Raw genomic sequence first — 22769 nt, 5'->3', positions numbered from 1 at the left:
TTTTCCTTCTTCTATCCCCCTAGCGCATCTATACTTATGGGGCTAAAAGGGGATTTTGGAACATGACAGTGACAAATAGCATGGGCAGGCTGAACAGTGACGTAGCCAGTGAAGCAAAAGCAACTTGTTGGAACCTCACAGTGGTCTGATGCTGTCTGCCCTTTTCTGATCTTGGACAAGTTAGACATGATGTCAAGACGTGATATTGAAGTCACTTGGTCCTTATTTACATACATAAGCATGGAAATATTCTTTATAAGCAGTTGGTTTTTTTTCTAGAATAGTAGTAAGGAAAGGTCATGAAGAATAAGGAAACTAATCAAAAAGCACAGCAGACCAATGGCCTGATCTTTCTATTTCTAGGGCCAGGGGCACATAGATGGCATTCAGATCATTAAATTATCACATTTTGGAAGCTAATAGCTCTCTATTTCTCTCTCAGCTGTCTTCTGTACTGGAGGCAGAGACGGAAACATCATGGTTTGGGATACCAGATGCAACAAGAAAGGTAACTGAACTTTCAGATACGTATCAGAAAAGCTCCGTATCACATGCTAAACAGTTATCAAATATAATTATTGAACTAACATTTTCAATTACAATGTAGGCAACACTTTAGTAAGAGGGAGAAGATTATCGGATAATAGGGGACTGCTTTAGTACACTAAAAGGATGGAATAAGTATTTCTTCTCTGTCTAATATGTTGTTCCACTCTGTCTCAGATTTGCAGCTTGATCTACGCACTGTCCCGTTAATACTCTGTCTCAGTAAAGAGATAAGAGGGTACAGAACATATCCTTGTGTACCTATAATCAGAATATATTAGCACTAAAATGGGCTGGCTGAGAGGTGTTTTGGCCAGAGCCATCTAGAGGGATGAAACAAAGCTGGGAAGTCTCCTACCAGAGTAGGAAGGATGGCAGACAGAGCAGAGCAGAGGACCTTGTGAGTTTGAGGAGCAACTGAATGTATTGTGGGAACACCTAAATGCAGGCTGAGCTGATTCTGCTCCTCTCTTTCTGCTTCTTAGAGCTTCTTCCCTGCCAGGTCACGCCCTTATACTCCTCAGCTCCCTGCTCTGTCACTAGCAGTTTCCCGGCGTGTGCTGCCAGAACATCTCACTGTGCTGTCTGTCTCAGGTTCCCTAGTTCTTGAGCCTGGTAACTGGGGGAAAAGGGAGGCTGCACCTGACTGGAGTGGAAGGTTTGGTGGGGGGGGGAAAAGGAGAAAAGTAACCTTATGAAAATTATACTGCTTTACTATTATAAAGTGAGAACTAGAGGACAAAAGGCTAAATAGAAAATCAAGAAATAAATTAGAAAGCACTGGAAGCCTTCCTGTAAGTGCAGTTTTGCTCAGGATGAAATCAGCTGAACATTCAAGATCAGGAGGCCTGTTGAAGAACAGACTGCGGGGTAATGATTTCCAAGGGCAGCCTTCCCATACTAGTCTTGGCTTCAGTGCCTGTGCTACATTGACCTCTGCAATTTTTTGCAGTATATGCTCCTGTTTTCTACTATGTTCTCATTAGTTTAGTATGTAACTAACAATTACTGTCTTTGGATATATTACTGATTTTAAAGGCTAGTCTCAGCCACTTTTTAGGATTTATTCCCAGGTCCTGCTTGTTTTATTAAAGTGGTGGCAAAATTGTGTAGACATAGAAACTATTAATGAAGTGTCTTTTTGATTTCTTTCAGATGGATTTTATAGGCAGGTGAATCAAATCAGTGGAGCACACAATGTGGTTGACAAGCAAACTCCTTCCAAGCCCAAGAAGAAGAGGCAGAACTTAAGAGGTCTTGCTCCCCTGGTGGTAGGTATCTGGTATACAAGTGAAATGGGGGCCTCTGTTCTGAGAACAAGATTATACATAGTAGACTTCCTAAGCAAACACAGAATGGTTTGGGTTGGAAGGGACCTTAAAGATCACCTAATGCCAACCCCCCTGCCATAGGCAGGGATGCCACCACTAGATCAGGTTGCTCAGGGCCTCATCTAACCTGGCCTTGAACACCTCCAGGGATGGGGCATCCACAGCTTCTCTGGGTGACCTGTGCCAGTGCCTCACCACCCTCTGAGTGAAGAATTTCTTCTGTACATCTAATCTAAACCTACTTTTTTTTTTTTTTAAATGCCATGACCACTTCTCCCATCACTACAATCCCTGACAAAGAGTCCTTCTCAAACTTTTTTGTAGGCTCCCTTTAGGCACAGGAAGGTGGCTGTAAGGTCTCCCCAGTGCCTTCTTTTCTCCAGGCTGAACAACCCCAACTCCCTCAGCCTGTCTTCATAGGAGAGGTGCTCCAGCCCCTTGGTCATCCTTGTGGTCCTCCTCTGGACTTGTTCCAACAGGTCCCTGTCCTTCTTGTGCTGGCGGCCCCAGAGCTGAACGCAGCACTGCAGGTGGGGTCTCACAAGAGCAGAGGGGGAGAATCCCCTCCCTCGCCCTGCTGGCCATGCTGCTTTTGATGAAGCACAGACACGGTTGGCTTTCTGGGCTGCAAGCACACATTGCTGGCTTGTGTTGAGCTTCTCATCAAACAACACCCTTAAGTCCTTCTGAATGGTGAGAAGTATTTGGCTTGTTTTTGGTAAATGCTCCAATTTATCTATGCAGGTTTTTGTGTCATGGTCACTGGTCACTTGATATGGCTAATTTTAGATGTTGTGTATCTGTCTAACAACCCACATGCCATCAAAGCCATCTTTGTGTGAATACCATGTGAAATTACTTCTTATTTTCCAGAGAGGAAAGGAGTGGCCAGCATTTTTTTTTTGGGGGGGGGGGGGGGGGGAAGATAGGTAGCATTCCAATATTTTTTTTCTTCCCCCCCTTAAGTCTGACCACATAAATGACTGCCTCACCAGACTAAGAACTGGTCTTATTTAATCTATCAAAATCTATTAAATCTTCATTGATGAAGACAACTATCTTATCTCTGACCTGAAAGGTGTAATCCTAAACTGCTGTCCAAATACTTAGAATTCACTGGCAATTTCACTGATGGGGTGGGGGAGTGTTGAAAGGATGGTTGTGTCTGAAATGGCATCTGGTATTCCAGGTTCTCCTGCCTGTGGGGACCAGCTTGCTAGAAAGCACAAAGCTAATTCTGTTAGGAGAGAGCCCAAGAAGCTCAAGCTAGTTCTAGAGCAAAACTCAGGCTGGCCTACAGCCAAGAGGAACAAGATTGTCTGGCTAAAAGGAGGTGTCCTCAATAATGTTCACTTGGCCTTGAAAGCAGCAAGATTTTGCTGACCTTGATAGCAAACAAAATTTTCTTTTTTTTTCTTAAGGATTTCCAACAGAGTGTAACTGTGGTGCTGCTTCAGGATGAGCATACTCTTATCTCTGCAGGAGCTGTTGATGGGTAAGGAAGGAGGATGCCTGCTTTCCCATGCTATTCTGTGTGCTCTTAGTGGCATAAAAAGATTGGAAGATATTTTTTTTTCCAAAGATCACACAGTGGCCCACAAAGCTACAATTACCTTTAGTTATAGTCAGCTGAGCTTGCTGCCAGCTTGCATTGCCAGAGCTGAATGCTGCTTTTCTTCCTTATTCAAGATTGCAGCACTGGGACAAACTGCATATGTGGTAAATGTTCATTTTAGTGTTTTAGCTATGGGGCAGAATGAGAACAGTTCTTATCTCTGTCTGTTCTCATGGACCTATAGGACCACAAGTAAACAGACTATTGTTAGATAGGGAGCTGTTTTGGGATGTGAGTGGGTGGTTGGTGCCTGGATATGTGTGGGCATTTGAGAAAATGTTGCCTTGAGTTATAAAGGATGCATTCTTTTAGCTGCCAGATCTGTTGCAGCATCTTGGAGCGCAAGCAAAACATCCCACCGATTATCATGGAGATTACACTTTCAGGTCTTGCTTCTTTAGGATGCACCATGTGGAGGTGTATTCTCCAGAGTCTTTCTGAGACAGATAATACTCTTGCCTATGGCTCAAGAAGAGGCTTGCTCCTGAAGAGCAAGAAAAACCTTAAAAGACTTGATTTTTAAAAACATAACTGTCAGGAGTATAAAGGCATCCTTGTTCTTTCCTTTTACTAGTTGAGGAAACTTGACTTGTGAGCTCATGTTGTAGGTTGTGTTAGTTACAGAAGACAATACTGCTTCCTCATCCGTACCCGGCAGAATAATTGCTTTGCTTTCAGCACATCTCTGCTCTGTTTTTGCTCTGCTGTACTCCTTATCGCTGGGCACTCCTCAATAAGCAACCTGTCTTCCTGTGTTTATTGAAGGCTCTATCTGCATTGCAAGAGAAGTTTTTGAGCTTTGACAAGCTAGAGACATGTGCTTTTATATTTCAGCGTGATCAAAGTTTGGGACTTGCGCAAGAACTATGCTGCTTACCGTCAGGAGCCGTTGCCTTTCAAGTCTTTCTGCTACCCTGGCACCAGTACTCGCAAACTGGGTAAGTTATTGGATAAGGTATTTACTAAATTTGCAAGGTGATTTTAAGAAGTACTGACAATGCCATCTCTTGTATTTTTAGCCAAATATTGTTAAGACTGAGTTCAGCAGGATATTTTGATCACCAATACCAAATTTTCAAGTTGACAACTGAAAGTGCTCCACTTTTTTATCATTGTACCAATGATACAAATTTGCATAAGCTTCAGCAGTGTGTTCTCAGAACTGGAGATGAGGGAATAATAGAGCTCTGTAGGTGGAATTTAGCTAGCACTTTTGATACATGAGTTGAATCTAGATTGAACTCTGTTTGCATTGTATCTTTCAAAGACAACAGAAGGGGCTGTTTTTTAACATCATAACCTTTGAGAGTCGAACAATAATTGAAGCTGTTTCTCATCAAAAACAATAGTGTCTTTGTTCATGTTGCTCTGTACTTAGCACCTTATGATGCTCTGATGCAACACAGTAATTGCTGATGACTTGTCAACCGTCTTGATGTGTCAGTATAAGTAACGGTCAGTATAAGTCCCAAGAACGAGGGAAGTCTTTGAGGAGCTGGCTATAAAATAACTTGCCTGCAGGAAAAGATTCTGCTTAAAGCTAAGTCACTAGCATATCAAAGGATGGCTTAAGCCACCAAAGCATGAGGACTTCTATTCACTTTTAACCTTTGTTTCTACAATTGGATGTTCCTGCTATCCATTTGAAACTATCAGATAAATTGCTTGCCTGCTCTGAAGGTGGGAATTCTCTCTAAATAGCACCCTGAATCCTCATGAGAAAATGTAGACGTTGTTCTAGGCACTTTATTTCTCCAGCAAGTGCTCTGTCAAACAAGTAAACTTTCCAATGACAATCTATCTTGCGTAATAGATATCACTTCCAAATTTCCCTCTCTTCTCATTTCTTTGAGAATGCCTGTTGTCCAAAATGTTTTCTGGAGTTACTTCTTAGAAAGAAATTCTTTTTTTTTTTTTAAGGATATTCTAGTCTGGTTTTGGATTCCACTGGTGCTAATCTCTTTGCTAACTGCACTGACGACAGTATCTACATGTTCAATATGACAAGTTTAAAGACCACTCCAGGTAAGAGTGATATCTGTGATAAATACCTGTTAAAAATAGTGCTGTGTACAGTAAGTTTTGAGGTCATCCATAAGAGCAAGCATCTACTAAAATCAAACAGCTGGCTGGTTTGCTGTTGTGTTGCATGGATACAGACTTCTGCTGCAAACTTGTTCTTGATCAGCCATGAAAACAACACTGTTAGAGCTGCAGCTGATGTGATGGAATAGGTGCAAAGAGCTCACCCCTAGCCCTTGGTATCCCCAGCCCTCAGTGCTCAAGGCACTTGCTGGAACCCTGGTGTAGCAGTTTTGTGGGGCAGTTGAGAGACAAGGAGCATGTTATGGACTGACATCTGGCAGCGTTAGCCAGATGTTACAGAGCATAGAAAGACAGGTTTCTACCTCATGCACTGTGACTTAGAGAGACCAGCTTGAAGGCATAGAAAACCTATTTGATTCTCTTATGTCTGAAAGTACCTGGGAAAGAAGGCACCTGTTGAATATTATACTTTTATATATTAATATTACAAAGACTTCATATTTAGTTTTAAACCATCATAAATAAAGGTAATAGCACAAAAACATATGTAAGTGCAGATGCTGCTTCAGCTAGACTGACACTAAGAGTAGTTTGCAAATTGACTCTGGTTATCTTGCGAGGAATGGTTAGTGTCCACCTGCTGCCCGCCTGAAGCAATCTTGAATCTTCTGCTTACCGTCAATCTCTGATCTTTCAACTTTTAGGGTCTGAATCCATGTGAAGTGATCACCTATTATGTCATACTCAGATATTCTAAGGTGTCTGTTTAATTTAGCTTCCGCAGCAGCTTCTGGGAGAAAATATCCCCAGCATATCGTGGAGATGCTTCTTTTTTTCTCTCATTTTTTTCTCAACTTTTTAGATTCCTTCAGCTCAGCATCTGTGACCTTTTTGTTGACAAGATGGGTCACAGACTTTGGTGCACTAAGCTTCTTTGTCATAGGCCAATGGCCACTTCTCAGAAAGCGGCAAATCTTATTAGATGCATTCCAGACAGACATATGATTTAGTTTCCATTGCCTTTTCTTAGTCTTTCAGTTAATTGAAACTAAATGAACAATGTGTCCTTCTGTATGCTCTTCAGCAAGGCAGTCTGTTGGGTGGGAATGCTTCCAAAGCTGAGAAGTAGTGCAAGGATTAAATATTAATAGGTCAGTTGTTGATTTTAATCCTGGGTGCCACCACTGAGCTGTGGAAATTCTCCCACCGGCCTGTCCCCCGGCAAGAACGGGACAAAGCCCAAGACACTCCGCTACCTGCCTCTGCACATAGCTATTGCCTTCCGTTGACTCGTGTGTAGCAGATAAAACCTGGAGAGAAATCTTGATTCATCCAGCCGGCTGAAAAATGTGCGTGCCTTTTGGGGAACTGGCCGGGGAATGGTGTGCCGTGCCTCCCGCAGAGGGCAGCACGGGCCTGTGGCTGGCGTGAGGTGCCGGCGGGGACGCAGGGCCTCCAGCCTCGCTGGTCTTTATCCAGACGGCAGCAGCTCCGATCTAATACCGGGACAGCGTTAGCTGGAAGGGAGCTGTGAGGAAATCCTTCTGTAATAGGATTTGCCTGTAACCACTGCACAGAAGGAGCCGCAGGTTAAAATCAAAGCATCTTGTGGGGTCTCACCACATTTCAAAGAAAGCCAGAGGCAACCACGTCCTCTGGTCTGTGGGTTACCTTCTTTGCCAAAAACACGACGGAAAAGAGTCTGAAAGCCCTCTAACTGACTGCTGACTGCCATTTTCTTGCTGCGCTCTTGTGGATCCTGCAACGTTCACAGTGTCGCTACTTCCGAGGGCCGGGCGAGGGTGTGCCAGCCCCACGTGGTGCTAAATCAGGAAACTTGCCCTTTCCACCCCGATAACGAGGCTGGGGTGCTCCACATCCATGTTCAGCTCCTGTGTTGGCCGTTGGCTCTTCCGGTGCTTGCAATAGGAAGAGCAGCAGCTATTCAGGGCCTCGAGGTGAAGCTTTACGGGGACGTTAAATATAGATGTCTGACGAGCGTAGCTGACACAGAGGACGTTTTGCTGACGAAATGGAGATGCTGGCAGCCAGAGAAAGGAGTAGCAAATGCCTTGGTTGCTTCAGCGTAAGCGTTCTGTGCGACTGTCCTTGTTAATGTAGTGGGACTGGTGGCCGCAGCACTGGGAAGAAGGGATGAGGGGCCATAACCAGAGCTTTGGGGTAGCCCACGTGATGTCTGGGCTCTGCTTGTATCACAACCAGGTCAAAGCTTTAATAAACCTGCCACTGCTTTCTAATGCTGTGGAGAGAGCCGTTCAGGTAAACCTGCTTTGTATGAGGGGCCATGAGGGCTGCTGTTGAATGATGCTTCCTGCTACCTGCCGGCTGGAGCTCCGAGCCCTAGAGCAAGGGAGCAGTACAACCACTTTCTCTAGAGGATACGTGGCTGGGCAGGAAAAGCCTGTAAGATCAGCCCTGCTTATGCACCCAACCCCACAGCTGTGCGCTGAGTGGTGTTTTTACTTTCATTGTTTTTCTCACAGTGGCGGTTTTCAGCGGACACCAGAACTCTAGCTTTTACATCAAATCCAGTACTAGCCCAGATGACCAGTTTCTGGTGAGCGGCTCGAGTGACTGCAACGCGTACATCTGGAAGGTGAGACGCTTGGGAGAAACCCAAGGGAGCGGGCCTGCCCAGGCTGGCTGCCCAGAAGTGCTCTGCTCTTTCGTTTCATTTGCTTTTCATGTTCACGTAGGACACTCCCTGCCTCCCACTCCTACTTAAAGCAGCGTGGGGTTAGCTCCTGGCATGTTGTGCCCAGAGCGTGTTGCTGTCCAGGCTAGATGTAACTAATGTAAAACAGAGCTACTCTCCTGCCATCAATACATCTATCATCACTGCTGCTTATTGCAAGTTGCTGATTGTAATCTGGTTTTAATGGGCATTACAGTCCTCTTTCAATCCTGTTGATTCAAGCAGCTATGACAAGTAGAGAGTTCTTGGTTCATGTTTAGCAATGGAGCATGTTAGGGAAAAAAAAAAACAACTTAATTGTTTTAAAGGGCGCTCTTCCCCACCTCCACTTTTCTAGCTCTTGGTGCAGACTTAGCTTTTTCTCATACGTAATTTGCAGTAGTTAAAGCCTTTGTATTATAGCGAGGGCTCAGCCAGAGCCTTCAGCAAAAATTCCAAAGCACTGTCTGACAGCTGAGAGGCTTAGTCACTTGGCATCTTGTGCTGACGTGTAGGAAATGCAAATGTCACAAAGTTAATAGCAGGGACCTCAGAATAAGGCGTGCTTCAAGTTCTGTTCTCCATAGTTTACAGCTGTACAGGAATAGAGTAGACTTCCTACCTGAAGTAGAGCAGACAGAAGCTGCAGATGACTGCTCGTTTCAGGTTCTGGGTAATCTTAGGGACTGTTGAATTGTTTGCCCTGTTCAGAATGAGTTTGAAAGTAAAATAGAAAGCTCTGAGGGAAGAGGGTCACCCTTCTTTTGTTGTAGTTTGAGCATGTAGTCCCTTTGATTGTGAGAACACTTCTTGTAAGCAGCTAGGTTGCTTACTCAGAAGTAGCAGGAGTGCAGTAGCATGGCCAGTTCCATGTCAAGCAGTGTAATTTTAGCCTTCCTTAGTTCTTTGCAAGTTCAGCAAAAATACCTGTGGAAACTTGGGCTGCGCATCCTGCATTCACGTGTTCTGGCTTTTTCGTGGAAAAGTGGCTGGAACTGGGTCAAGAGCATTCAAGGACGTCATAACATCTCAATGTTTATGCAAATACATTTTAAAGGTATTTGCATACAGGAGGCTTCTATTGCTGTCACATGTGGGTGACAGATCATATTGCATACTTATTAAATAAGTAATCAGGTAATCACTTTTCTTTTATTCCCACAGTCATGTTAGAAAGAGGGACCTTCAGTAAAACTTGGTCTCTTTTTTCAGATCTGTCATCTGCAGAGGCTTCTTAATTTGTCTTAAATGTTGGAAGACTTTACTGACATTGAAACACATGTATCTTTTCCTGGGATGAGGATTTAGAGTGCTGTGAAAATATGTGCTTAGATATTTCATGAACAGTTAACAGGTAATGTTGGAAAGAACCTAATGAAGAGCGCTAGCTTTCCACATCTAGAGAGAAATAAAGGCAGACCAAGACCTTATCAAGGAATAAAAGACAGAGTAAGACGTTGTCCACCCAGATTATTTCTTCGAGGAACTTTGGAAGCACTGCCAAGCTGTGCTTGGGTCAGCAGTTCCCAGGGAATACTGTGGCTAGAAGGTATTGCTGACGAGGGCGCTGTTTCAGTCTGCTTCTGTGTATAACATCACTTTCAGACAATGAACATTCACTTTATTGTGTTGGGTTGTTTTTTTAATTATTAATCTGTCAGTTAATGAACTGACTCAAACAACCCTAAGATCATAAAAGCCAGAGAGCAGAGACGTTTCTGTCTGCAGAAATGGTACCTAGCTGAGCTACTTCCCCCGTAATAAAAAACGTACTTTATAGGTGTACACTTCCATAGTTCCATTATCCTTCAATATAACTATATTAAGCTACCCTTTGGTCTGTCTGTCCCAGTGTTGGAATGTATGTGCTTCTGTATCATTAAGCATAAACCTATACACACCATTTTATGCTGAATCCTGATAATGGATACAACAGCTGTTCAATGAGTAGAATAACTAATAAAGTCTCATTTCCTAAGTTTCTCTGTTTTTTAACCTTTCCACAATAGCTCTGACTTCCAACAATATCCTGTCAAATCAGGCAAAAAGCAGCATGGGCTGTGGCTAATCTTGACGTGAAATGCACAGGCTGGCCAACTGTCTTTTGCCAAATGCAACGGACGGGGCTGCAGTTCTGCCTGTCTTGCTCCACGGGAAACGCTGGCTGCATGCTCTGTCTCATCAGCACGAAGCTGTTTCAAGATCACTGCCCTCTTTTGGGTGTGGACCTGCTGAACAATTTCAGCCAAAGGTTGAAGTAGACAGATGGGTCCCCTTGCTGCAGAAGCCTCCCTTCCTTAGGAAGCAAGGCTTAAAATGAGGGTTTCTGGACTCTGAATACTTCAGCATTCCAGGGAAATAAGGAAATACAAAACTCTTGCTAATGCTTTTTTTTTTCTAGCGCCCTAGTATGGGTAGTGTAGGTTGGCCTCCTCCTTGTTCATATTCTAATGAATGCATCCTATCCTACTTTAGTACACAAACCAATTAAACCCAATTTACATTATTAATTTACACCACTGCAGTGTAAAACCAGTTTGGCCCAGCAAGAGTTATTTTCTTCCTCTGCTTTCCTTTCAGCAGTCAGCGACTACTAGTGACTACTCAGTCTGTTATGTGTGCATTGCAAGACTATTAGTAAATGAAGGTGTTCTCTGCACCTCTGATTATTCCCTAAATAGGGATTTAGTTTCCATGACGTTGCATGTTTTGGCAGAGAAGGAATAATCTGAACAAGGCATTTAGTGGATATTTAGTCAGTGATTGCCTCTGCTATGTCAGGGGAAAAAAGTGGCCTGTTACGAAGAACCTGATTTTTCTCACAATATCAGAACAAGTTACTAGATTCAGAAGCTGGATATTCGATTACAATTCCACAGGCTGCTATAGGAGGTGATCCACAAGGAAAAAAATAATAAAAACGTAACCAAAAAACTTCTGTGTAGATCAGAAGTCTTCCCAGATGTTTTGCATCTTTCTTTGAAACCTGTATGTAACATCTACTCCTTTTCCCACACAGTAAAGGATCAGTTCATTCACTTAGTCATATATGCAAATCCTCCTTATAATCCCCCTTATAATATCACGTCAATAATGGTGACTCATAGATCTGGAACGGATTGTCTGCTGAAAGCATGCAAAGCTTGGATGTAATCTGTGTGTGCATGCGTGTATGTTTGTGTGTTTTCTTCCTTGGGCCACCTAATGCTAACTTCAGCTGTATCTGTCACATGAGCTGTGATTGAAGAGTAATAATAATATGGATTAATAATAAAAATGAGAAAGGTTTATGAACGGTTAAAGAGAAACGGGGTTCGAGTTTAATGGGTGTGTGTGCTATAGGGAGCATTTTTGTGAACTCTTAAGAGGCTTTGTGGTCCAGTTGGTTGGCTGGAAGAGGTTCAGACATTTGGCAGCCATACAAATACCGGTTCTGAAGCCAGTGAAGATTCATCTATTGAACTTTGGTGGTGGTGGTGGTTTTGTTTTTTTTAATAAACCATTTGTGGTAGGGATGTTTGCAAAACAGCAGCAGAATATATTTACCTATTCTCATTCAAAGTATGAGCTTCCCAAACTTTTAAGCATCTTACCTAGAACAGATAGTTACTTAATGTAGCAAAACGCTTGTGTAGTGTGTTGGGTTGACAGCTCTGGCAGAAATCCCACGTGCAGCAGGAATTAAGCAAGTGTTTCCAGGCAAGTCTGTACCTCTCAGTGCTGGCCAGCTGCTTCAGCTCTAGAGATGAAATACGAACTGATTCTCAGAGCTCCGTCAGTCCGTGTCTCTCAGAAGAGATTGTCAGCAGTACGTGATGTGGGGATGCTTTGTGGGGAAGGAAGAGCGTTAAGACATCTCTGGCTAGTCCATGAGGTGGTGAAGTAAACTCTGGTCTTACTCTACGTGGTCCACTGAACAGCTGCCATGGAATAGCCATCTTTATTAACATCATCCCTGTGAAATTGTTCCCTTGCTTTGAGACATTCAGTCCTCCAGAGAACACTGCTTTTATACAACTGCAGAGCTGCGGTGTCTTCAGGGAGGGTGCGACAGCTCCTCAGGCAGCCAGTGCCAAAAAGAAGTCTTGGAAGTAAGGAACAGGGATTTAGGTTTGGGTTTGCCTCTCAGCTGCAATGGACTATGGTTACAGGCAGGAAGCATTTAACTTGCCTGTCTCATATGGAAAAGACAAAGTATTTGCACGCTTCACAGGTGGGCTGCGGAGGCCCTTCTCAGTGGTGTATATTAGGCTCTGGGTCTTGTGATTTTATACTTATTTTTCTATGGAATTTTTAAGGTTTCTGAACCCAGCCTGCCTCCAAGGATACTTGTTGGTCACTCTCAAGAGGTTACCTCCATTGCTTGGTGTCCTTCAGACTTCACAAAGGTTTGTTTTCTGAAAAATTGTCTTCCCTATGAAACAATAGATGTAATGTGACAATATTTGCTTTTCAAAATTGCAGTAATATTTGTTGATTTGGAAGGAAGTTCTTAGTTAATAATTTCCAAAAATGTTCATTCAGGAGGAGGGGGTGGGCAGTAAACCAAGCTTGTTGCATGAGTGAAAAATAATGAAAAGGTTCTGATATTTGTAATAATTTGAGCTGTTTGATAAGACCTAGCAAACTGTAAATGAACAAAGACTTCTCCTGATGAGAGCTTGTTACACTATTCTGTGAGAGACAAAATTGTGAAACTATGTCATCAGGGCTTTCAAAAGCCAAAAGCTTGCTTAGTGGTTCCATACTTAACTGTCTGACCACTGATACATCTGCCAGTCTTGTACAGAGTGGTAAGAAGTTTTGAATGCCCTCTAAAAGACACATGGACTCTTTCATTGTGACTTTTTTCAAGATCTGAGCTGTTTTTTGACAAATATTTGTGTGTAGACTCCAAAACCTGCAGTTTATGCTTATGTCAGTTATTATGCCCCAAGTATCGCTAGAAGGAAGAGAATTAACAGAGGAAACTGGTTTAAATGACTGGCCTAGCTCAAACTGAGAAATAACTCCGAAAAATCCTAGACAGTATCCTAATAATAGCTAAAGTTTCTTGCATCCCATAGGTATGCAAGTCAGCCACTTTACCTAGCTTTCACTGCAGCATCAGGTGTTCAAAAAAACTTTACAATATAGGAGAGTGGGAGTCTTGCAGACAGACAGGGAGAATTGTTCTAGCTGTGTAAGACGCAGAAGAATATGTGAACTGGTATTTTTGATAAAATCTCTGGTCTCTGTGGCCCAGCATCCTGATCGTTATGATTTGGAAATGCAGAGCAATACAGCCTTTAAAATCTATCTCAACTCAGGTAAAAAATAGTTACCCACTTTACAGACTCTGAAGCATGGAGAAAAGAGAAAATGCGGTGCTAAGAAAGGTCAGTAAGCTGCTTGAAGTGATTTGAGAGGCCAAGTTGCTTTCTGGGGGGGCAATATTGGTGTCACAGGTCACAGTATAGACACTTTCCCATCCACATTACTATGAACTTTGGCTACAGCATTTCCTTCTTGCTGGTGATTCCCATGTGAGTCACCAGATAACCTGTCCAAACAGAGCCATAAAAGCGTGGCTTAGGTAGGTGCTGCTGCTTGTTTGAAATAACTTCCGCAGATCATTTCGGAACAGCAGGAATCTAGGTGAATGTTTCTAGCAGAATTGGTTTCTCTGCCAGACATCTGAGTCTGCAGAGATAGCACTTAAGGCTGGTGCAACAGCCTTCCAGTGTCACCTTCTCAGTGTGCTGAGAATGTCTGTCCCCAAGCAGAAAAGGTCCTGAGTAAGAGAGACAGACCTCGATGCAGGTGCAAGAAGCAGCATGTCTGCTTTTGGCTACTGAGTGATGGAAATTGCAAAATATGTGCTGGCCCTTCCTGAGCAGGCTGTCCTCTGTTACAGAGCTGTGCAAGGCCAAGGGTTACTGGTGGCTGGGATTTCTCTAGCAAAAAGAATTGAAGGCTTTTTGTCTGAGAGGCAGCCTTCCCCTTTAAAGCAAACACTTGTCAATGGTACAACAATGAAATAGAGTTGAGTTGTTTCATTTGCTTTAAGGGTAAATCTTGTCCCCTTGCCAACCAGATTTCACCCTGCATTCATACTGGCTTGGTGTGTTGGGTGTAGCTGTCCTAGGTCATGTTGCAGTGCCCCGGGTACTGCAACAAACACGCTTATATTGCAGATTGCCACGTGCTCTGATGACAACACTGTGAGAATTTGGCGCCTACAACATTGTCCTGAGGAGGAGAAGTCAGCGTTCAGTAAAACCAACTTGGTGGGCTGGGTCACACAGAAGAGAACAGAACAACGTGGAGCAGGTAAGGCCCCTGTGATATCTTGCTCTCCAGCAGGGCTTCTGAAATTTGGCTGTTCACCAACAAAAGACCTTGGCTTGTCTTACTCTTCTATTTTTTTTTGTGTTAGGCAATAGTTTATATAGCCAGCCAAACACTTCTTATAAATACTTCTACCGCCACCAAGATGAGCTGGCTGAAGTAGCTTACAGTATGATGAAGTTTGCATGACCAGCCTGCAAAGTAAATATTAATATAGCTTGTCAGGCAGCCAGGTCTTCAGTGGGCATCAGCAGGGTTTGATAAGTGAACAGCCAAAGGAGATGCCGTGTGCATGGACTTCAACTGGCAGCGCTGGAACCCAGAATCACTTGCTTCAGAGCTGCTTTCTTACATCTCCAGCTAAAGAGGGTTTGGTTATTAGCTGTAGCAACAAGTCATATTTTTTTTCATGTCAAATAGTAACAGAGAGCAGTAAGATCTAATGTTTTTTTCAGTTCCTATTTTACCAAGTAAAGGGCTGATGGCACAGCCTGGAAACTCTGAATTGTTTCCTTCTGCCCAGCAGCTGAACTCTGGTCAGTCTTCTTTGCTGATATTAATATTACATCTCTTTCTTTACCTTTGTGCAGTGGGACTGACTGTCCATACAGACAAATGGCACTTGGTGAAAGGACTTCAAGAATGCCTTTAGACAATCACAACATGATCATATTGTTCCAAAATTAATCAGTAGCATTCATCAGTTCAAATACAATACCTGTCTACAAAGCCTAGGTGATCAAACAAACTATGCAGCATGCTTTCAAAGCTAGCAGACAGGTCTGGACTATATCACACCCAAGAATGCCTAAGGTTGCCTAATGATGCCTAAATGATTATAATATGTACATTTGAAGAATTGGCAGCAGGAAAAATCAGTCTCTATGTTCAATGTCTCTAGCGTAGCCTTGATTGTGAATTGCTGCTCCTCTGGTGGAGAAGCTACTCACTGGACAGTACCTAGAACAAAAAGAAAGGAGCCCTGGGTCATAGCATTGCTTTGACTTGCGTGAAATTTGCATTTTGTTACAGCAGAGTGGGTGAAAGGAGAATAACACACCCCCCTCCCCTGAGTGAAATAGGATGAGCTTTTCTGTAGCGTAGCTCTGGAACTAAGAATAAAATAGCTTTTTAGCAGCTGTTGGTGTGACTTCCTGTGTTCCACCTATCTTTTCTAGCCACTTTCCAAATGAATTTCACCTTGGCTAACGTAAATAAAGGCTGAAGGTCTCCAAATCCCACTAATGGGATAACATTACATCTAACCTTTTGCCAGTGAGTAACTCTTGCAGGAAGTTTGCAGGACAATAGTAGGGAGAGTGCCAGGTCTGCTCTGTAGCTGGTAAACGGTTTGTGTGTACATGCACACAGAGAGGGCTGAAAAATACACTTCGTGTATTTCACAGAAGTAAGCATGAGTCTAGTGTAGAAGCCTAAAACCTGAAGTAATTTGTACACTAAAATTTTACAAGTCAGCTTTGGCAATTTTACTGGAAAAATAGCTTATTTCTCCTTGTTCTTACTGCATTAAAGCAACACAGGAGGGAAAAGGAAGTACACAGACACTGCAAGCACAACAGCAGGCTTCCTGCTGACCTTGGCTGTTGAGCACAAAGCACGTGCTGTTGGAATATGGGAGTTATCTGCAGAGATTGATTCAGCATTGGCAATTAAGTACTATTTCAGACTTGCTGGGATGAGATCTGGGTAATTCTCCACCTATTTATGTGGAACAAGTTGTGAGGCTGAGGTTGGGTATTAACCGTTGACCTATATCACGAAGTGTAGCAAGCAATTTCCTTTTCTTTGGAAACTATTTTTGTGGTTTCCCGAAGTTGCACTACTTTCTCTTCGCTTTTGTGAAACCAAATTTGTGGAGTGGGCCTGTGCCTGAAAAATTCATGAGTCTTAAATCTGGAGATTTGTACTACCACTTTAGAGCGTTTGTAGCAGAGAAGGTGGAAAACATCTCAAATACCTGCATTGGTGTTATGCAAATTGACTGCAGGTATTTAAAGTATGCACAAGCATGCAACACTATGTGGAGCAGCAGCATGAATGGAAACAGCCTGGAACTGAGTAGAAGCCTGAATAATGCATGCAGTCTTACTAAAAAGCCTCGTGTTGATTTTCTTTATCTCAAGTTCAGGGATGTAGCTAGTTTGCTTCCCGTCCGACTCTCAGGATAGCTTTTTTTGCTTATCCACTGTCTCCACAGTATAACTCTCAGATTGGTTTGAGACTGAGAATACTCATACCCAGGTAATCATGCCACATTTATATCTGCTGTATGAATTTGTAGGTGGTCATTATGGATTGAGAACTGCTGAGCTTGCTGCTTCTCTTCTAGTAGCTTAAATTTTTAAATATAACAAATTCCCCAGCTTAAATATTATTGTTTTGTAAGTGCTCATTAAAGTAAAGGTTAAGAGAACCAATCTTGGCAGTCACTTTCTCCTAGTCCAGGCTGAAGTAAATTATTATGAGGTAGCACACTTTATCAGGAAAGCCTTTAATTCTGTTTATGCTTTAAGGTGGTTTGTAGTGGGATCTGTTAATATGGGGTCCTGATATGGTGCACCAGTACTTGTATTTTAAAGGGCTAGATAATGCAGTAAAAGGAAAGATCAAAAGAGGTTTATTAGGGTATGTAATCAAAGAGTTGTGTAGGTGATCGCTTGACGTGTTATTTGTCAGACAGCCTAGAGACCTAAAGAAAATGGCAGGTTATTCACAGTAGACTTCTCATTGTCCTAATGAAGTGCTTTACAGTACAGCAGCTAATGTTGAGAATTAGGAGTTCAGAATAAACCCCTGGAATACAGAAAACATTTAGAGCTCTTGTGCTCGGTAGTGGAAATGCCTGGGGTAACTCATGTGCTATCCTACTTAATTGCATCACCTCAAGTTACATGAATGAGAAATCAGGCATCTAAGAGACCTGCTAATGTGGTCTCTGGAGGGTGCCTTAAAAAAAAAAATTTCCAATGTTGCTGCAGATTGAGATCTTTTCTATATATTATTCCCACTGTCATTACTGAGATCCTTATGAGGTTCTGGGTGTAAACCTGCCTATGACTACTGTTTTAATAAACTGGGTATTCAGAAACTTAAGCTAGGGATTCAGGAAAAAAGAGCAGGGGATTTTTACATCTTGACTAGTGAGCTCAAATAGCATTGTGACATATTTGTCTGGGGATCATTTATTTTAAAGAAATTACTGAACTACAGTGACAGATTTTATTTTCTTTGGAACTGAAGTCCTTGTTCAGGAGGTGAAGAACTTATCACATTTCCCTGGGTGTGGTAAAAAATCTACCAACTTCATACTAATACAGCACTGCAGAAAGTTCTTTCAAAAGGACAAGAGGAGGACGTCCTTTCCCATTCTCACATTTTTTTTTTATCTTAAAAATATGCAACTGTTAACACCTGACTATCAGCATTATTCATTTGGGAAGGCATTGTAGCATAAAGTTTCTGTGGTACTATAATTACCTATGGGACCTTCTTACGGTACCTTTGCTCCTCAATTCAGTCATGGCCCCATTAAAGACTGTGCAGATGACCAGCTGCAGGTAAGGACCCAACCTTGTTCTCAGTTTCCCAAAACAGAGCTGTCTGGACTGAGCCATTGCAAAGCTGCCAGCAAGGCTAGATAAACTTAGAAAATTCAAGATCTGTTTTGCCTATCCATCAGTCCCTCAGCTGTAGCTTAAGTAAGGGTTCTAGTTTTAGAAGGAATATGAATAGAAGTCAGACATTAAAACAATCTACTGTATTATACTTAGCCATATGATAAAGGATTTTAAATAGGATTTGTATCAGTTTAACTGAAATAAGAAGCATCTATGCAATCTGTAGTTCAGCAGAGTATGTCTGAGAAGCAGGGTGAGTGCTGAATCCATCTCCTGCCTGGAAGGGGCCTTTATGAAAGGTCTGCCTTTCATCTGCTGTTCTATGTTCCTCATTAAACTACTTATTTCTCCTCTACCAGGATCACCAGCCAGCCTACAGAATACTCCTGCCAAGGCTGTTACAGCGGGCAATCCGTGCGTTTCCTCGCCACGTCCGGCTGCCTGTGCTCCCAGTTATTCTGGAGACCTTCCTCTTTCTACAAACACTCTAACGGTCTCTCTCAAAACCCAAACTGCTGCAGCCTGCACACCAGCAAAGCGGAGTGGAGCCAGCCCATGCGCTTCTCCCAAACCTGTGCCTTCCTCCAAAATGTCCATTAAACACTGGGTAACCAGGACTCCGTCCTCTTCTCCTCCAGAAGTGGGGAAAAAGGCTCTTTCTCCTAGAAAAGCCCTGGCAGAAGTCACACAAGGTCTCCTGGAAGCATCTAGCACTCCTAAAGCACCACACTCACAGGTTGAAAAGCGTGCCAAGAGGAGGCTTGACTGCAGCAAGGAAGGCGACGTGAGACAGAAGTGTCTGCAGGCCTGCAGCTGTGTGACTGAACTGGACCATGTGGCTAAGAAGTCCAAGCTGAATTTATGTCACTTGGCTGCAGAGCAGAAAGCTTGCGATGAAGGCTCTCTAAGTCTGGCTGACATGGATAATGAGCACGAAGGCTCTAGCCACAGCCCAAAAGAGCCTTCTCTTTCTGGAAGCCGTATTAATCCATCCGACGTTCAAACTCCCCCTCTTCTTTTCCAATCTCCTTGTGGAAAAGGCATGGATGTAGTAGATAAAGAGAATAGTTCACCTGAACGAAAAAACTGGCTGTCTGCTCTGGGAGAGAAGCTACGGACTGGCAAAGCTGGCAGCCCCCCGTCATCTCACAGTCCCAGTGCAAAACGACAGGATGCTGCGGCAGTGGCCACCTCACCGAAAAATGTAAGTGGGACGGTCAGGGACAGTGGCAACGAAAGAAGTTTTCCCTAGCTAGCACACTCCGCTTTCTGTGCATGGTTAGCTCTCTCCCACCCAGGCATTCAAAGAATTATCTGATTACAGACAAAAGAGATGATTTCTGGCCTAATAAGTTAGATACATTAATGCTGTTATCTACTAATCCCCTCTGTGCAGGAAGAGAATTCTTAGGATGGTGTTGTCCATCCTTTGAAAGGAACTTAGAGCATACAGGAGCTCAGAAATCCTCGTAGTCCCCAGCTGGATGTTTGAAGGATGTAGCTGTCATCTGTAATACAGCTCTTCTCTAAGAAGCACAGTAATGACAGCACCTTTCCTGGCAGATCTATTGTTTATGAGTTCACAGTCACATCTGCCTGTTTACGTTACTGGAAAGACATGTTAGCATTGGAAGAAAGAGCTAAATTTTATTCTAGCCCAGGTAGCAAAAGAATTTGTTACTTATCTTAAAACTCTGGGCTAAATAATGCCTTCAGTTCATTCTATCGAAAACTGTCAGAAAACAAAGAAATTGCAAAAGAGACAGAGGACAGGATTTGACCTACATAATCCTACTTTTGATGTACAAGAAGCCTGGCACTGAGCTCATCCTAGGATCTGAAAGTTAAGCTTATAAAGCAGCTAAAAAAGTTGGTGTGAGGGCTTGAGGATTTAGCATGCATACTGAAAAATGATAATTACATTTTTTAAAAACAAACCAAACTCGTCTCTTCTCTGAAACTGGACTTGACGTCCAACAGTTTCTTTGACTGAGTCTTATTTCAGTAAATGTCAGGTAAATTTTCAGTTGTCACAGTTTAGTTGTGCTCTCAACTGAACATCTGATGCTAGCAGTTGTTGCCGAGTTTAAGGCTTATTTTGGTGAAGTATCTCATGTCTTAATTGATTTCACCTCTTCCAGCATTTCTAGCAGATGTGAAGTGGGCAAGCCACCACTCCTTAGGTTATGCGTAGCAGTTGAGCTATTCATGTTATTGTTGTGCCAAGAAAACTTGGTTATAGTAAACCTACAAGTACTTATAGTGTGGGTTTAAAGACAAGATGTAAAGATTTGCCCTGGAGAGAGATTACTGTTCAGCAATCATCTGTCCTGCCCATTATGCTCTAGTTCAGATTTTGTGATGCTCATGGCCTGTGCTACGCCCGAGGCTTGCCAAGGTGCCTAGAGTAGCAGCAGCGCTCATTGATCTGTTACATCTCGGGGATCTGCAGCCCTGTAATCTGCAGTAGGGAAGCTGGAGCTGCAGCCAGAGTGCATTTCCTACAGCAGTAAGACAACCCCAGCTTTTCGCCAGTGTTTCCTGTAGGTGGTAAGCTTCTTATCTGTGAGACAAACAGATTACAGTAAAGAACCTTTCATTTCCTATCTTATTTGGGAAGCTAAACAAAGTGGAGTAATGACGGAGGGGAGACTTTAAGACTCCTGCAGCATGAGAACTGTTAACCAAGAAACGTTTCTTATTGGTTTTGTGGTTTGTTTGTTGTTGATTTTTTTTCTAGGCTGTAACCACTCCATCTTCCATGAGGAAGATCTGCACATACTTCCACAGAAAGCCACAGAATGACTGAAGCGGTGTGTGGCAGTTGCACCTGATGGATGTTGACACTGTGGTATTGAGACCAGATTTAGCAGCACTGCCAGAGCAATGTGCCGGGATTACACAGTTTGTTTTCAGACCTCAGTAAACTTGGGTTTTTACTCTCCTCTTTTTAAAGCCATTAACATTTGAAATCGGCCGAGCATGGAAAATTATCATAACACTTAGAGACTCATGGTTTCTTAAATCACTTCAGCTGATGGATCTTATTTTGTAAAGAAAACGGAGTATTTTTTACATGGCAACTGTTATATCCCAAATTGAGCAACAGCTCTGCTGTGCATTGTTGACAGGTACATGAAGCTTGTCTTTTAATGTTACTAATCTGCTGTTGAAATTTTCTCTGCTTAAGAGTACTGCGTGAAGCATTGCACCCTCCAGAAAAGCAAGTGTTGTGTGTCAAGAAGCCTGTGCTGGAGGTAGAGCTGAGCCACTTCATGGTGAATGGCATTTCCAGTTATTCCTCTCATACAGTAACAACAACCGAGCAAGGAAGTCATGAAAGTGTAAATAAATACAGAAGACTTTCAAATGCCCTTGTATCCACCTCCATCCAATGGCACAGCTGATTATATTCCAAGAGGAGAGAGAGTATAATCATGTACTTAATACCTGTACTCCTCTTGCCACCGCCTTCCTTCTCCAAGTCTGAAAACTTCTGTATTTACCAACTTAGCTGGCTTTTGGACCATCAGCACTACAGCTGTTGAGACCAACAGCTTGTCACTTCTCCAACATAAAATATTGGCAAGGTGTGTTACAAAAGTTAGTTTAATCTATCCTAAATAGTGCTCCATAACAGCTGGTTGCTCAGAAACTTCTTACAGATTCAGCCTGCAGCAAAGGCATTAATAACTGCTTGTAAAATACCTTTATAACACTTATAATACAGTATTTATAAAATAATACCTAGTAAATTAGGGGGCACTTCACATCTTAGAAAGCACTTCACAACGTTTACATATTAATGTTTTACATGCTTTGCCATCTGTAAGTCATCACTGATGCTGATAGAACAAGGTCACCAGCTGAAATGAGATCACTGTCCTGCTGGCTAATGATAATAACTCTGTGGTCATGGTTTCCAGAGGGGTGGTTAGTAAAAGATCTGTATTTTAGATTGGAGCATTTAGTCTGTCTTCTGGTATGATAGTTCCTATGAACTGAAATAAATAAATAGTACCTCAGAATCCCTATTAAGTCGTTATATTGCAAAAGTATTGAGGTATTTGATGGGGATGTGCTCCAACTAACTCATGTTTTCTGTCTGAAAATTTCAGACCTACTTTACAGCATCATTGAATTACTATGGTAGCTGAAAGGGATTAGAAGAAAACATGCTGGTTTGTGTTTTGCTGTGGATTGTATTTTGCAAGGAAGTAAAATACATGAAAGAACTGGCTTCTATGAAAGGTCTCTTATAGTTACAAAGAAAAAATAAATGGGTAATGTAATTTAAAGAAAAAAAAAACACAACAGTAGTCATCATCAAGTTGAAGCTTTTAGCAGGAGCACTCAGGTATGTGTAGGGACCAGAACAACTTCCTCTTCTTTATTGAATTACAAGCCATCATCCCATGACCTTTGAGGAGATGTCATTAAGTTAGAAGAAAGTGGGGAAGGTAATGTAGTGCTTTGGGCATTTTTTTGTAGTGCTCTTTTTAAAAAAAAAAAAAAAAAAGGATTTTTAAATTGATTATTTGAATTGATAATATCTTGAGTGAAACAGG

General features: G+C 42.5%; 1 protein-coding gene across 1 annotated transcript in view; it reads left to right on the top strand.

Annotated features, from left to right (window-relative positions):
* DTL (denticleless E3 ubiquitin protein ligase homolog) overlaps positions 1-22769 on the top strand; it is a 24861-nt gene extending 2092 nt beyond the window's left edge. Inside the window, exons 6-15 of the mRNA XM_080586294.1 lie at positions 443-508; positions 1702-1817; positions 3299-3372; positions 4327-4430; positions 5413-5517; positions 8043-8155; positions 12532-12621; positions 14410-14545; positions 18561-19405; positions 20942-22769. Coding sequence (XP_080442420.1) covers positions 443-508; positions 1702-1817; positions 3299-3372; positions 4327-4430; positions 5413-5517; positions 8043-8155; positions 12532-12621; positions 14410-14545; positions 18561-19405; positions 20942-21010 — 1718 coding nt within the window. The 3' untranslated portion in view covers positions 21011-22769. The remainder of the gene's footprint in view (positions 1-442; positions 509-1701; positions 1818-3298; positions 3373-4326; positions 4431-5412; positions 5518-8042; positions 8156-12531; positions 12622-14409; positions 14546-18560; positions 19406-20941) is intronic.

Source organism: Anser brachyrhynchus (genome assembly GCF_964034855.1).
Source record: "Anser brachyrhynchus genome assembly, chromosome: 3".
Lineage (NCBI taxonomy): Eukaryota > Metazoa > Chordata > Aves > Anseriformes > Anatidae > Anser > Anser brachyrhynchus.
The sequence above is the reverse complement of the archived record's forward strand: the minus strand, read 5'-3'. Positions and strand labels throughout refer to the sequence as shown.